This window comes from Genypterus blacodes, unplaced genomic scaffold (genome assembly GCF_046128005.1).
Source record: "Genypterus blacodes isolate CSIRO-AG114 ecotype Tasmania unplaced genomic scaffold, CSIRO-AGI_Gbla_v1 ptg000012l_1, whole genome shotgun sequence".
NCBI lineage: Eukaryota > Metazoa > Chordata > Actinopteri > Ophidiiformes > Ophidiidae > Genypterus > Genypterus blacodes.
Genome location: NW_027466826.1, coordinates 3,193,102 through 3,208,248, shown reverse-complemented (window position 1 = coordinate 3,208,248; position 15,147 = coordinate 3,193,102). Strand labels below are relative to the sequence as shown.

General features: G+C 44.6%; 2 protein-coding genes across 2 annotated transcripts in view; one reads left to right on the top strand and one right to left on the bottom strand.

Moving 5' to 3' along the window:
- Positions 1 to 1,051: 1,051 nt before the first annotated feature.
- Positions 1,052 to 6,471, top strand: eif3s6ip (eukaryotic translation initiation factor 3, subunit 6 interacting protein). The gene is made up of 15 exons (XM_076162656.1): positions 1,052 to 1,237; positions 2,013 to 2,055; positions 2,142 to 2,352; positions 2,441 to 2,520; positions 2,669 to 2,730; positions 3,125 to 3,194; positions 3,310 to 3,383; positions 3,489 to 3,660; positions 3,753 to 3,907; positions 4,047 to 4,217; positions 4,589 to 4,722; positions 4,865 to 5,038; positions 5,145 to 5,334; positions 5,526 to 5,606; positions 6,303 to 6,471. Exons 1-15 carry the CDS (start codon positions 1,160 to 1,162, stop codon positions 6,378 to 6,380), a joined length of 1,773 nt encoding a protein of 590 aa, XP_076018771.1. The 5' UTR covers positions 1,052 to 1,159; the 3' UTR covers positions 6,381 to 6,471.
- Positions 6,472 to 6,733: 262 nt separating this feature from the next.
- Positions 6,734 to 15,147, bottom strand: part of LOC143010363 (cadherin-23-like) — a 28,599-nt gene continuing 20,185 nt past the window's right edge. The window contains exons 20-38 of the mRNA XM_076162646.1: positions 14,763 to 14,900; positions 14,163 to 14,282; positions 13,872 to 14,049; positions 13,396 to 13,607; positions 13,082 to 13,276; positions 12,889 to 13,002; positions 12,293 to 12,422; positions 11,745 to 12,008; positions 11,497 to 11,658; positions 11,125 to 11,381; positions 10,911 to 11,008; positions 10,590 to 10,710; positions 10,413 to 10,492; positions 10,231 to 10,271; positions 10,046 to 10,106; positions 9,538 to 9,667; positions 9,155 to 9,274; positions 8,822 to 8,932; positions 6,734 to 8,388 (exon numbers count right to left, since the gene is read on the bottom strand). Coding sequence (XP_076018761.1) covers positions 8,047 to 8,388; positions 8,822 to 8,932; positions 9,155 to 9,274; positions 9,538 to 9,667; positions 10,046 to 10,106; positions 10,231 to 10,271; positions 10,413 to 10,492; positions 10,590 to 10,710; positions 10,911 to 11,008; positions 11,125 to 11,381; positions 11,497 to 11,658; positions 11,745 to 12,008; positions 12,293 to 12,422; positions 12,889 to 13,002; positions 13,082 to 13,276; positions 13,396 to 13,607; positions 13,872 to 14,049; positions 14,163 to 14,282; positions 14,763 to 14,900 — 2,874 coding nt within the window. The 3' untranslated portion in view covers positions 6,734 to 8,046. The remainder of the gene's footprint in view (positions 8,389 to 8,821; positions 8,933 to 9,154; positions 9,275 to 9,537; positions 9,668 to 10,045; positions 10,107 to 10,230; positions 10,272 to 10,412; positions 10,493 to 10,589; positions 10,711 to 10,910; positions 11,009 to 11,124; positions 11,382 to 11,496; positions 11,659 to 11,744; positions 12,009 to 12,292; positions 12,423 to 12,888; positions 13,003 to 13,081; positions 13,277 to 13,395; positions 13,608 to 13,871; positions 14,050 to 14,162; positions 14,283 to 14,762; positions 14,901 to 15,147) is intronic.

The window sequence follows — 15,147 nt, the reverse complement described above, 5'->3', positions numbered from 1 at the left end:
AATTCATATGGATTCAATGCGCTTCTTATTGAATAAATGATTCATTTTGTTTTTGGAAGACTTTGTTCTGCAAGTTTGGATGTTCTCTCAGCTCACACAAATCAATTTAGACTACAGGGCAATAAAGAGGCGTTCGTAACTTGCCCCCGGCAGGCAACACAGGCTAGTTACACGGTTTTGATTTAAATAATCATTCAAAAACCTTCACAATCGTCTGAGTTATGTTAATATGATAATCTGACATCGGAGTGAACTAGGCTCTATTGATACCCAGCTAATGGGGAAGTGAAAAAGCTTTTAGTCTTCAAATCAACTTCGTTTGCAAATTAAAACCATACAAATAAGTTGAATCACACACAAATCACAACACGTATTCAGAAAACAAAGTCTATAAGGCTCTGGAAAGAAAATTTGAAACGTCATTCCAAAACGTGCTTGAATACATAGAGAAAGTGGATTACAGCTGCACCACAACATTCACATGGATTTTCCCTATATCCATATTATATCATTACATATATGTTATAATTGACAGGATAGATACAATGCAGTATCACAGTGAAATGACCGAACTTGACCAATATACTCATCATATTCAGGATATTCTCTGACCAGCCTTCCGTGTGGAAAAAAGAAAAGCGACACCTGGGATCTTATTTGCTACACTAACGCCACCTAACGGTATTATCAAGTAATTACAATCATCATTTGCCACAGGCTATGATTACGCAACAGAATGTTCGTATATACGCAGCGGATTGAAAATGAAATAAAATATAAAAAGATCTAAATGGCAGGCTCTTTTTTCTCGACATCAAAGCTCAACAGGTTGATGAAGTGTTAATGTATATGTACATATTATGGAGGGATTCGATTCAATGGATATTATATAGTAGTTGTTATTCAGTTGTTAGTACAAAGTTACTGATTTATTTTATTTAATAGTTTTGTAGACCAATGCCGCTTATTTGTGTTTGTATTGAAATTGTAACACTATTACCTTTTAGTTGTAAATAAAGTTTTTGAGTTAGATAAAATCTTTCTTCCGCTTCCGGGTCTCTCTAGCGCGAGCTGCGTGGTTTAGCCGGTTAGCCTGCTGAGCTGCATCCTCTTCTTTCACGCTGTTGTGCGACGAGTGTGGACCAAACACACATCCATCATGTCCTACCAAGAAGAAGAAGACGCCACCGCCGCCGCCAACACCGCCGCCGCCGCCACCACCACCACCACCACAAGTGTATGTGTGTTTTTAATACGGTGTCGATCGCTTTGGTAGTGCGGGCCGTAACTAACTGTTTAGTTAGCTAGCCACAGCTACCTCGCTCATCTGCCGTGAGACTGTAGCGGCGAGCTAATGTGATGCTAAAATGAAGAAACGGTACCGAGCAGCACATCCATTCACTACAAAATTCTGAATAATTACAGCTATGATCTACCTTGTTTTGCTTACATAAAAATAAATGTGTCTTTGAAGATAATCTAGCCATAACATGGCGGCATAGTTTGCAGAGTAGATGCTAACAGATGGCTTTGGCTGTATTGGTCTCTACGCCGGCTGAGGAATGATTCATCCTGCATGTTAATTCAGTTAATAAAAGCGTCCCAGTGTTTGATTTAGCCCTTATTTGGTTCTTTCGGAGTTTAAAACAAACATAACATCGTACGGAACGCCCGAATATCTTATCTTTTTAAAGACGTAATGTTATTGTCGTAACAATAGCTTTTCTAGTGTGTCCATCACCCTTTTACTTTCGAATATGCTCATTAATTGATTTGTGCTTATTTAAAACATCTTGTAGGTTAAACCCGAGTAACTGCAAATACTTGTATTATATGTATATATGTTATATATGTATCATCTCATTGCTTTGATATTTTGTTAAAATTGTATCTATATTCCATTTACCTGTCTAGTTTAATGTGTTATTACTTTGACTTAATTGTACTTATTTTCTGTTGATCATTGTGTTCTGGTCTGCTATCTGATTGTTGTTGTTCTTTGATGTTCACAGTATGATCCTTACGCCTACACAAACGACTATGACCTACACACCGGTAAGTCAAAAGTACACACCCTCATATTCCTCCCTCCCTGTCTCTGGGTGTTCCTGTCTCACCCTCCTTCTCCTGTCTCCCTGCAGGCGACCCTAAAGCAGACCTGGCCTACGAGAGGCAGTACGAGCAGCAGACGTACCACGTCATCCCAGAGGTGATCAAGAACTTCCTGCAGTATTTCCATAAGACCATCTCCGACCTCATAGACCAGAAAGTTTACGAGCTGCAGTCCAACCGCGTGTCCAGCGAGAGCATCGAGCAGAAGATCTACGAGATCCAAGATGTTTATGAGAACAGGTTTGCTCCATGCTCTGCTCTAAAGCCCTCCGTGTCCTAACGTTGTAGCTCTGTCCCGTCTCACCTCTCCCTTCTTATCTGTGTTTAGTTGGAACAAACTGACGGACCGTTTCTTCAAGAACTCTCCCTGGCCGGAGGCTGAGGCCATCGCATCCTTGGTTGGCAACGGTGAGTCTGTAATACTGCTGTTTCCTGATATTTGTAAAACGGAAGGGTGAAATTGGTGCCACACTTTCAAACTGATAGCATATATGAAGATACAACCAAGCAGTGGTAAGAGTGCAGTGTGTTTAACTCTCTCCTCTTCCTCCTCTAGATGCTGTGTTCCTCATCCTCTATAAGGAGCTGTACTACAGACACATCTACGCCAAAGTCAGCGTGAGTGACTGCTTTACTATGAGCACTTATAAATGTCTCACTTCTGGTGCTTCTGGGCATCGGGCAGGTAGTCTCATCGATGAGCTGTGGTTATGGTTTGGATGCTGGTTGATGGATCGTGTCCTGTTCGCTGTACTGCATGCAAAACAGGCTGAATGCAAGTCTTTAAAAATGGCACCGTACCATTTAGTGAAGCTTCCAATCAGTGATGTTTGGTTTGCTGATCCACCAAGGGAGATCAAAATGGCACTTTGCCTGTATGAGTGTGTGGGGGAGGCGGTTCTATCAAACAAGCAATACAAAATACAGTATCTGAAGTAGAAATGCTTGCTTATTACAAATTCCTTTTCTGGTATTTACACGTTGTTGAAATGTATCTGTTGTTGTTAATCAGGGCGGACCCACGTTGGACCAGAGGTTTGAGTCGTACTACAATTACTGCAACCTCTTCAACTACATTCTCAGTAAGTTAGAAGAATCTTGTTTCTCAGCTGATCTGCAGCACGAGTGTGATATGAATTTATTTCTGAATGTTTATCCTTGAGCTTAACAAGCTTAATTTGTGTAATTGTCGCACAGACGCCGACGGACCGGCTCCCTTGGAACTGCCAAACCAGTGGTTGTGGGACATCATAGACGAGTTCATTTATCAGGTAATGGACACGACATTCCCGTACAGTCCAAGTCAGAGCTACAACTTCTACCGACTCAGGCTCGTGATCAACCCCTGTTAACGCTTCCACTGCTGCTCTCTCCAGTTCCAGTCTTTCAGTCAGTACCGCTGCAAGACGGCCAAGAAGTCGGAGGAGGAGATAGAATTCTTGAGGAGCAACCCAAAGATCTGGAACGTCCACAGTGTCCTCAATGTCCTCCACTCCCTGGTGGACAAGAGTAACATTAACCGCCAGCTTGAGGTCTACACCAGTGGAGGTAAGACAAAGAGCTCTGAAGTATTATCTATTCCTTTTTTTGAAACATTTGGTGTGGAGGAGTTACAATTCTGGTCTTTGTGTGTGTTTCAGGCGACCCAGAGAGTGTTGCTGGGGAATATGGCCGTCACTCCTTGTACAAGATGTTGGGTTACTTCAGCTTAGTGGGGCTGCTGAGGCTTCACTCTCTGCTGGGCGACTACTACCAGGCCATCAAGGTGCTGGAGAACATCGAGCTCAACAAGAAGGTAATGTCACAGAACAACATGACCAGAAGACCAGCGTATGGAGCATTTCACCTCCATATTTCTGTATTACTCGTTTTTTTGGATACTTAGATGGAGTTGTGTTCACACCCTTGCTTCCTTTTTGCTTCCTGTCTTGTAGAGCATGTACTCCCGTGTGCCTGAATGCCAGATCACCACCTATTACTATGTGGGTTTCGCTTACCTGATGATGCGACGCTACCAGGACGCCATTCGAGTGTTCGCCAACATCCTGCTCTACATTCAGAGGACAAGGAACATGTTCCAGAGGTCAACGTACAAATATGAGATGGTCAGTCAGAGGCTTTTCAGAGAAATCCTGTTATTACCATTATTCACCATGTAGAGCTCAGTCATACATGTTAAAGTTAAACAAGCGCTTGCTTCTTTTCATTGGGTCTTTTGTAATGATGCACAAATATCTACATATTGCTTGTTTTCTCATTTGACCTTTGAATGTATGTGGGCTGTCATGTTGACAAGACCCTGAATTCTAAGATAAATATAAGCTAAAATCCAGACTTTCGTGATATTTAGATTTGTTTTTGTTGAGACACACACACACACACACACACACACACACACACACCTATACGTTAGGTGATTTGACTTTCACTTGGTGCCATATGAGAAAGGAGATACATGTAATGATTTCTTTTCCAGATCAATAAGCAGAACGAGCAGATGCACGGCCTGCTGGCCATCGCTCTCACCATGTACCCGATGCGCATTGATGAGAGCATCCACACCCAGCTGAGGGAGAAGTATGGAGACAAGATGCTGCGCATGCAGAAAGGGTAAGAAGAAGCTCCTCACACTCCTCATGCTGCACAGCAGCAGAGCCATCTTGCCCTAAAGTATTCTGTGCTTCATTTTTGTATTGGATCACTTCTCCTAAATATACTGACCTGTTCTATATATAAATGCTTTCCATCTTAGAGACCCGCAGGTGTTTGAGGAGCTCTTCAGCTTCGCCTGTCCCAAGTTCCTGTCGCCTGTGGTGCCCAACTACGACAACGTTCACCCCAACTACCACAGGGAACCGTTCCTGCAGCAGCTGAAGGTCTTTGCTGAGGAGGTGCAGCAGCAGGCTCAGCTCTCCACCATCCGCAGGTACGGCACACAACCTCACCATGAGCTGTGGATCAGAAGATGTTAAAGGACTGAAATCGTGTCTGGTAAAATGTTTGTGCTGATTAGTCATCGTGTGTGTTTACAGTTTTCTGAAGCTGTACACCACCATGCCAGTGGCCAAGCTGGCAGGATTTCTGGACATGACCGAGCAGGAGTTCCGTATCCAGCTGTTGGTCTTCAAACACAAGATGAAGAACCTGGTGTGGACCAGCGGCATCTCGGCTCTGGACGGAGAGTTCCAGTCTGCCTCAGAGGTCGACTTTTACATCGACAAGGTGTGTTTGAATTTGTAAATCAAGATATTTGGCAGTAGTCTCAAATGTGATCACTCAAATACACGATGGACTGAGGCGCTGCCTTAGTTTTGGTAAATTGGAATGTTTATGTGAAGTTCCACACACTCCGGTAGATATCAGGATTCTACTGTTGCACGTTGTGATGCAGTTTTCTCCGTCTGTTCCATCAGGATATGATCCACATCGCTGACACTAAAGTGGCTCGGCGCTATGGAGACTTTTTCATCAGACAAATCCACAAATTTGAGGAGGTGAGTCATAATCCGTCCAGGACTGCAAAAATGAGACGAGTTGTTAATGATTTAGCAGGTTAGGGCTGATGTGAAGGTAGGGTTTTATAAGTAAATACAATGGAAAGGCTCACATTGTATTTAGTTTATAAAGCCAGTATTCTGGGATATGGCCAATGGTTCTGGGCCGAGAACTGTATTGTGGTTAATCAGTATTAAACAAAAGTGAGACTGTTGCAGTAGATTCTGACATAGAGAGGAATCAATCATCTCAGGCTTACTTTAGTTAATAACAGTGAAAATAGCCTTTTCCTTTAAAGCCTTTGTAAGGCTGTATCATACGCTATGCCTCCTTTTTAGCACAAGTTTTTTTCTGAGTTCCTACAAAAGGAACCCTAGCTTGCTGGTCAGTAACCCAGAATAGAATCCATTGTGTTCTAGAGCTACATCTGCTAGAGCTGCTCAGCTTGTTGTGATCATTGTGTTTTGTCTTTGAAACATCACTGCTTTGTGATGTATTTCATATTGGTAGGGTTAAAAATGGTTCCTGCTTGAAAAACGTTCTAGAGCAAGTTTGTAATTCTGTCCGTTTTACTGATGTAGAAATATCTTCAATATTGAGCCCCTCTCATGAGTTTAGTTGGTAGCCTCTTGAAGAGATGTTAATGAGCCATTAGTTGTATTTTAAGTCACAGCCTGCGTTTCGTCTCCCTACAGTTGAACAAGACACTGAAGAAGATGCCGGCAACTGGCAGCTCTACCTCCACAAGCACCGTGGCGACCCGAGCAGTCTGAGCCGGAGAGAGGGACTCCGCTTTCAAAATTATTAATGCAAATTTTCTATGTGACCTAGAATCAATAAAGGATGGATTGGTGTGGTAAAACATTGAGTTAGCCTTATTGCAGTTTCACTCCGCATAAGAACCACTAGATGGCAGCGTTAACAACCGACCACACAGTCTCAAATGCAGCGAATGGAATCAATCATTACAAAGGGAAATTGCATGCTGGGTTGATTGTTTCCTGAGGTTATGCTGGAGGCTGATCTCCCATCATCCCACTGGCTGAGGTCAGAAGCCATTGCATATTTTTTTTATTATCGCAGATCATCCAACAACATTTCCCAACACAGATCTCAGGGGCCGGTGACAATGACAAATAAAAACTTACAAAATGGGAATATAAAAATTAACTTTAAAAACACACCACTCATCAGGAACAGTCAGTTACTATAGAAAGAAAAGCAGACAACAAATGTCACCGTAGCACAATATACACATACTCCAAACATCTACACTTGTTCTACCCATTCATCAAGCCAACATTTTCTTCAAAAATATGTTTTTTTAATTCCATCAGTTTTCTATGAAATAAAAAAATAAAGCAAACTGCTCATTTTGAGCATGTACTTTTTTTATTTTTAAACTTTCACGTGGCAGTGTAAAGTGTGTGCCATCTTTTTTATATTACCCACTTATTAAGTCCATCCTCAGGCTTTTGACTTACTGCCTTATATAACATTTATCATAACTTAGTTTATTTTTTCTTCTGGTGGCTCCATAGTTTGTGAGAGAAGTCTTTCAGTAACAGTGAGGGGTCTCCTTGAACTGACTGATTCCATGCTACAACATGGAGAACAGCCAGTGTGTGTTGCCCTGCTGACTGTTTCCTGCCTCAGTCACTGTTCAACAAAGCCATTTTGTCAGCAAGGCTGACACCACTGTACAAAACATAGTATAAACTACTATGCAACGAGCTCCACAAAGCCACAGGCTCCTTTTTTTTGTTGTGGTTTTACACAAAGACTTCACTCCTTAGAATTATTTGGGGGAATATAAGCAATGCTCTTATTTGTATTCAAAGTCCATATATACCCGAAAGACAAAGTCTTACTCTTTCCCGCCTTCAAACAATGTGCATCGTCATACAAGAGAAAATATTAGAACATTATAGGGGATTGCATCTTTTTTTCAGTGTCCCATTGATGGCCGTTCGCTGGTCTGGTCTGGTGTATAGTTTCATTTTTCAGTGTGTACATTTGTGCTTTAGCGAGTGTATGCAGTCCAGGTAGACTTGGAAACGATGAGAGAGAACGAGGCACCTTGAGATGATTATAAGGTTCACAACAAGCATCTCCCATAGGGAGGCCTAGACTCGCTTTTCCATCACTTGGATGAAAGGATGAGACCACTTGGTTTTGCTTTACAGTACATTGCTGATGATCTTTCGTGTACTAAACTTGCTGCTGAAGTGCCAATGCTGGACCATCTTCTTCATAAGACCCACCTCAACCCAACTGGGAGCGAGAGGTCTTGCAGGCCGTCTCTGTGATGGACTCAGGTTGGTTAATGAGGTTCCCTAGACTACACACACTCCTCTACCTCGACTATGTCAGGAGGCAATGTGGAGGCACAAGGACACAAGCGTCTTGGGTTCTTCAGACCAGCGAGGCCTCGGCTAGTCATAACTCGGTGATCTCCAGGGGACTCTCCGATATGGTGTCCCCCTCCTTGTTGCGGTGTATCGGGGTGGACTTGGCCGATTCTGTGCGAGCATTGCGGTCAGAATAAAGGCCACCGTCAGCGTGCAGTGTTTCCAGAGAACGTGCCAAGGCCCGCTGGTCATCCTCAGGCAGGCTGTTGAGGTCAGAGGTCAGGAGGGTGCCTGTGCTACCGTGAACCACATGCACACCTTCGGGGCCCTTCAACTCAACAGGGAGCTTGTGTTTGAATCGCAGTGTGCCACGACCTCCTCCCATGCCCAGACGCTCATCCTCATCATCATCCAGGTCACTCTGGATCAGCTGTTGCATGAGGGAAGAAGAAAGGGAGAGAAGAAGGACAGGTAGAGGATGAGTAAATAAATAAGAAATAATAGATTCTTGCTTAGTTCACTGCACCACACTGAAGGGAAATGAGGTCAAAAGGTTGTTGAATTGTAAAATAAGGTAAGTCAATTGTGAGATGTCATGCCAGACCTGCTTTCAACAGCAGTGGTGAACAAATCAAAGCATTTTTTTTAAAAGTTGAAGCACTGGATGTTTGGAGGTTTGGGATTTAGTTCATGTGTGTCTCATCCAAAACAGAAGTACTTGTGAAAGCTATTGGGAGACAGGAGTCAGGAGGAGAAAAAGGCAAAGCGGAGGTCAAAGTAGCAAAGAGGAAATCAGGAAGGGAGCTCGCCCTTTAGTGGCAGCAGACAGGAACAGCACAGCAGCAGAGCCTCTCTGAGCCCACCTCACTGACTGATGAGTGATCCCCCTGGCTGGTGGATTTGGTAACCAGTCGAGCTGCAAAGAGCTTTTTCAACCTCAGGTAGTCGTCCAGGACCACCTTGAGCAGGGACCCCTGACAGGACGGCAATTCAGTACAGTTCAAACTTCATCTATCACACCAACTTACACAGCCTCACAGTGCTCATTATGGCCACCTCAGCAGCTTCTCTTCTCAGGAGATACTGACAAACAAACTTCTGTCCTCTGGCCTTTGTGCCCCAATATGTTTTGGAAAAGGGGACAACACGGCCGATCAAGAGACAGAAGGCTTGGACCCTGGTGTGTTATTGCTCACCTTGATAGGCCCGTCCCTCATGATCTGACCCAGCTTGGCGATGTTGTCATACTCCTGAATGGCTGCTCTCAGGTACCGATCATCCTCAGGCTTAGCTTGAGGCTCGTGACCAAATGTGCCCTGTGCAGATACGAACACAAACAAACACACACACACACACCTAAAATAGTGTAGAGGGTTCAGCTGTATAATAGGGGTGATCTAGAGGGCAACGGCATGGTAATCCTGAGAGTGATGGTCCAAATTGTCTCCCTCACCACATTACACCCCATAGAGAAATATTATTTATTAAGGGCCCCATCCACTAGACAAACGCTGCAGCTGTGTGTTTGCACAGGGAATATTGCTGTGGAGCACAAATGAAGACTCCTGGTGGCACTCACATGAGTCCGTGCTGGGCTGTTCCACAGGTCGGTGATCTCACTCAGGTTCTCTGGCAGGTCATCCTCGTGGTCGGCTTGGGCAGCCAGCTCCAGGTTTCGACAGAACGGGTCCAGCCACACTGGATTAGCCCTGCATATGCAGACAGCTTTACAAACTTCACTCACATAACACATATAAACTGTGATAAGCTATAGATAAATAACCCCAAACGTTTCAATTTCCTTTCACATACATCTAGCGCTCATGATAAAATAACAGTTTAAAACAATAAGAATGATATAACACAGTAAATGACCTGCTTCGTAGGAGATTCAGAGTTGGTAATGAATGTCAGGATGGTGCTAAGAACTTGTTACTCAAATAAAATAGCAACACGAATAATATTAAAGGTTATGTTTAAGAGAAGAATCATTTAGCAAAATATAAAAACCATAACCACAAAGTTTCAATTAGCTTTTCCCTTAAGGCGATAAATGATGTGTTGAAAAATGTAAGCTATTATCTCACCCCTCAAAGGAGTACTTGTTTGTGTTGGGCATGTCCAGGATGTCCATGAGACCCTGGTTGCCTGTTTGGCAGGTGACAGACAGTGTGTTAAAAAAAGACATGCCGTGCTGCAGTAAAATACCAAAATGCTGCAAAAGCCACATCCTGATGTTAACGGGTGGCCGCTCAGCACAGCTGCCTCTCACCTGTAGATCCTGCAACGATGGCTTTCAGCTTCCTCTCGTGTCTGTCACACAAGAGAGAACAGAAGTCACGAGATGATAAACATGTTGACAGGCACGCTGTGTCAAAGCAGGACGCAGTTAACACAGCCGGCACAAAACAATACGAGTAAAATCCGACAAACTTTTGCTAGAATGAGCCTTACTCTCTGTGATAATGCCAGTTCATTGTGACAAACAAGACTCCTGCTAAGCACAGCAGCACTGCCAGGATAATGATGACCAGCTGTGACAGAGAGAGAGAGAAATGCAGTTTACAAGCTCTGAAACATAAAACACCTGAAAGTGCTTGTGAGGTGGCTGGTGGTTCCAGCCTTACAGACCTGCAGCGTGGAGAGGTCGTCGGGCAGTTTGTCACTGATGGCGGGCTGGATGTCCAAGATGTTGCGGCGTCTGAACAGATTCCTCAGTTGCTGCTTGTTCTCATCGATCATCTGGATCACCCTGAGAGCCACAAATCACACAACATACTCTGTCCACTGTGTCATGTAAACATGATGGATCTGCGCTGGTTGATAAGTGTCAAAGGAATACAAAGGGATACAAACGACCAGGGCAGCATGGGGACTTTCACTGGTTATGTTCCTCTTAGATCAAGAGGAGTCTATTGAAACTTGTATTCCATTAAGAAACCTATGTGAGACCTTTCGACATCCATGATGACGTTGGTGTCTTTGTTGACGACGTGGATCAGCATGTCAGTCTGAGCATAATTCACCCTGCCCTTCTTATCCACATGGAACTGGGTAAAAGGAGAGTGAGACAAAGGTACGAGAGACAGAGACACACACACACACACGGGTGTCATTTACCATAGACATAAGAATCATGACGTGAAACCCAGTCGCAGTCACTAACCTGTAAGTCGTCTATGTTGACGATGGCTCCGGTGATGTTGGACAGCACGCTGATGAAGTCGTCTTGGTAGAGGCGGACGTTGTCGGGGATGTCGTTGATGACTATCTTTACCCTCTGGTCGTCACGGAGGATATATATGCTGACCTTGGCATCGTCGGTGTTCCCCCCGTTGTCGCTTGCGCAGATGTCCAGCTGAAAATATCCCGGGTCGTAAGCGGTGAACAGGTCGTAAGTTCGGATGATGCCGTCCATCTCACCTGTGAATGTCACAGGACATAAAATTGCTGTTATATATGAATTTGCTTTAAACACCTACACACTGGACACACTGGATCCATACTCCATCCATCTGTGCTTGATGAGAAAGCTCACCTATAGTAAAGATGCTGCCCATGACCTCAGTGTCATTGGTCTGTAAGTTGGTGTAGTGGTAGCCGTAGATGTAGTAGTGGACGATACTGTTATTGCCGATGTCATTATCGATTGCCTCCACCTTGATCAGCTCTGAGCCAACTTTAGCGTTCGCTGCAACTCCTGAAACAAAAAAAGCAAAGATGGCGGGTAACAGCGGTCCTACATCAAGCAGCAAACGCATTCATACATGCATGAATGTCCATCACCTGCTGTGTACATCTTCTTAGTGAAGCGCGGTTTCTGATCATTTTTGTCCTCCAGGTAGATTCGGACCTCCTGCAGACTGGGGTCGATGGCAGGGTCGAGGGCTCTGGCCCGTGATGCCCTCTGACCTCTGGGGAGAGTCCAGTTCCTGTTGCTGGAGGCCTTGACAATGATGGTGTAGAACGGTGTCACCTCCCGGTCTAGATTATTTATCACCTTCATCTCTCCCTCCACACTCAGGTTGAAGTTTCCTTCACTGTTTCCCGCTGCAGGAAGAGATGGAAAGGATGTGTGTTCAGGCGTGTGAAGACCAAAAGGAATCAGACAAATTGATGCTTGCATTATTACTTGATGTTTCTGCAATATAACTGCATGAGTCTAAATGTGAAGATAACATTTGCCTAATCTTATCTTTCAAAACTTTATTGTGAGGGGGAAAACCAGCAGTTATTTTGCTGACATTTACACAATACTTTCATCATTAAAAGAAAAACATTCAGTATGTTTGTAGCACACGGGGCATCTTGTGTGTGTATGTGTCTGCACTCACCAGCGATGAAGTAGTAGACGACAGCATTAGAACCTTCATCTGCATCCACAGCTCCGGTCACGTTACCCACCACAGTTCCTGGCGGGGAGTGTTCAAGCACCGACAGGCTCTGATAAGGCAAGCCTCCACGCTGGAACACACACACACACACACACACACACACACACACACACACACACACACACACACACACACACACACACACACACACACACACACACACACACACACACACACACACACACACACACAGGAAGACACAGTTTGGGTCAGTGCACACAGTACTGTTTTCTCTGTTAGTGGTGGTTGGGACAATAGTTGCTGGGTCTTTCAGGGTTGAGGTCTAACACAGACATGCAAATTTGAGGTGTGTGAGAGACTAATCTGTCAATCCTACTCCTGCCCACCATATATAATATTCGACATCTGTTTCCTGACATGTATGTCCTTCAAAAAAAGAAAATCTGTGGGAACTGACAAATATCTGGACGAATCAAAATTGACAAAATCTTCTGGTCTCCATTTACTTCTGATCTGATTAACATTTGTTATTCTTGGACTTGGCCTCTCTGGTCACGCATCAGCTTTGTACTCACTGGTGGTTTGAGAAAGACAGGCTCATTGTCATCAATGTCCAACAGCGCCACCTGCAGAGCCTGTGTGGCTTCATAAGGCACTGGCTCGCCCAAGTCGGAGGCCACAATGACTAGCTGAGGGAACAAATGACACTTCAATTAAAGACCTGCATACTTACGCTTAAGTAGCTGGACACACACAAAGTGGACTCACGCTGTAGAGGGCCTGATTCTCTCGATCCAGTTTGGCAGCGGTTGTGATGACACCAGTTAAGGCGCCGATGTGGAAGTTTTCCCAGTCTCTGTTACCTGCGCCGGTCTGCAGGAAGGTGTAGCGCACCTGTCCGTTCACACCCTCATCGCTGTCTGTCGCGTAAACATTGTACACCAGCACGTTGGGGGGCTGCTCCTGCAGGGAGAGGGAAGTACATGCTGCTGTGTATTCAGGGCAAAACACAAACGCATTTCCCAACAAGCAACACACGTATATCCACGAACCCATGCAAGCGTGTACATGAACACAGGTACCTCTAAAATATGCATTGTGGTTCCATTAGGGGGCCTCACGAACACGGGTCTGTTGTCATTGACATCTATGACGTTGATGTGCAGGTAGGCTGTGCCTGACAGGGGAGGACGCCCGTGATCTGTAGCCACCGCCGTCAGGTTGAAACGCTCAGAGGCCTGAAGCAGACGCAGAGAATGCACCAGCCCCGTGTTCGGGTCCAGAGAGAAGGCATCTGAAGAGGAAAACAAGGGATTAATGAGTGTTGGTACAACTCAGTGTGTGTGTGTGTGTGTGTGTGTGTGTGTGTGTGTGTGTGTGCGCTTGATGTCAAATCATTAACACTGTGGAGCTCTTGAAGAACCCCTAATCGGATAAAGGCATTTGTTCACCAAGCAAATATTAAGCAAATGAGAGGGAGGGAGCATATGTATTCTACAGCTTTACAAATAGTGACGTGTGCTGTGATTTTGTCAAGGCGCCACAGCTGTGCTCATACCAGCCCCGGGCCCCAGCAGGCTGTAGATCAGTCGTCCGTTCTCTCCTTCATCCAGGTCGGTGGCGGTCAGAGTGATCACAGATGTCCCACCTGGCTCATTCTCAAACACGCTGGTGTTGAACAGTCGCTCTGCAAAGCGTGGCCGGAAATCGTTCACGTCGAGGACCGTCACCACCACCTTGACAAGCAACAGCAGGCAGGTAAACGCGTAGCGAGTTTGTTTTGCACACACAAACACGCAATCTTTATGGTAATTATAGACGGGGATTTTGGAGTGTGTGTGATCTCTACCTGGACAGAGTTTTCGCGTCTGTTGTTAGAGCTGCCGCCAGGGTTGTCTCGGGCCACGGCCGTCAGGGTGAAATGGTCCTTGGTCTCTCTGTCCAGTGGAGACAGGATGTAGACGTCTCCCTGACATGGAGGAGGAGAAGTGATAAGGAAGGAAGCACTCACAGGGTGTGGTGGTTGTGTAAGACGTGGAGATGCAGTTTGTACAGTTGGTGTGACAGAAATGGAGCGTTCAGGTCAAATATTTAGATTGTCCTTGTTACACTCAAGCCCTTTTGTTTGAACTTTCATTTCTGGGCAGGATGATGTTCTTTGCTGATAAACTGCTCCCTGGCCTTCAATATGATTACATCTTCCGTCATCTGCTATACAAAATGGAATTTGCTTTCATCTGCTATGGAATCTTTGGCTTAACAATTTTTATATTCACTGATGTTCAAGTGGTTATGCACTTCATTGATTTGAACATTACAGGCAAAATACAGGATGCTTATAAAGTCCAATAAATAAAAAGCCTGAAACAAGAAAATGAGTCAAAATAGCTACGTGAAATTAGTTTGCATTCAGACATAGCATAGCTGCACTATCGTAGGGTTAACTCACAGTGGATGGGGTGATACCAAACTTGCCCTCCCCGTCTACTAGACTGTACTCGATGTCTGCAAACAGGCCAGAATCAGCATCCGTGGCTCTGACACGAACTACGATGGTTCCCAGTTCCACATCCTCTAACACCTGCTTCTACAAAGACACAAAAACATCCATATTGTCACACAGAAACAAAGCAACAGTTCATTTCGATTGAATATAAGCGATCAGATTGTGACCTAGGTGGGCCAGCTACAAATGCTAATGCAACAGCAATTGCATGATGGCGTGTGTGTGACTTATAGGAAATGGTTTGTTTGTCATACTTTCACAAAGTGGGCGTAGACAGCCATTTCCTCAACGAATCAAATGTGTTGCATTTCATTTACTGTATGAATGA

Excerpts from the sequence above, each read along its gene's own strand:
- eif3s6ip (XM_076162656.1), top strand. The coding sequence starts at position 1,160 with ATGTCCTACCAAGAAGAAGAAGACGCCACCGCCGCCGCCAACACCGCC. Across the intron at positions 1,238-2,012 it reads CCACCACCACCACCACAAGT|TATGATCCTTACGCCTACAC; the intron begins GTATGTGTGTTT and ends TGATGTTCACAG. Across the intron at positions 5,335-5,525 it reads TCGACTTTTACATCGACAAG|GATATGATCCACATCGCTGA; the intron begins GTGTGTTTGAAT and ends CTGTTCCATCAG.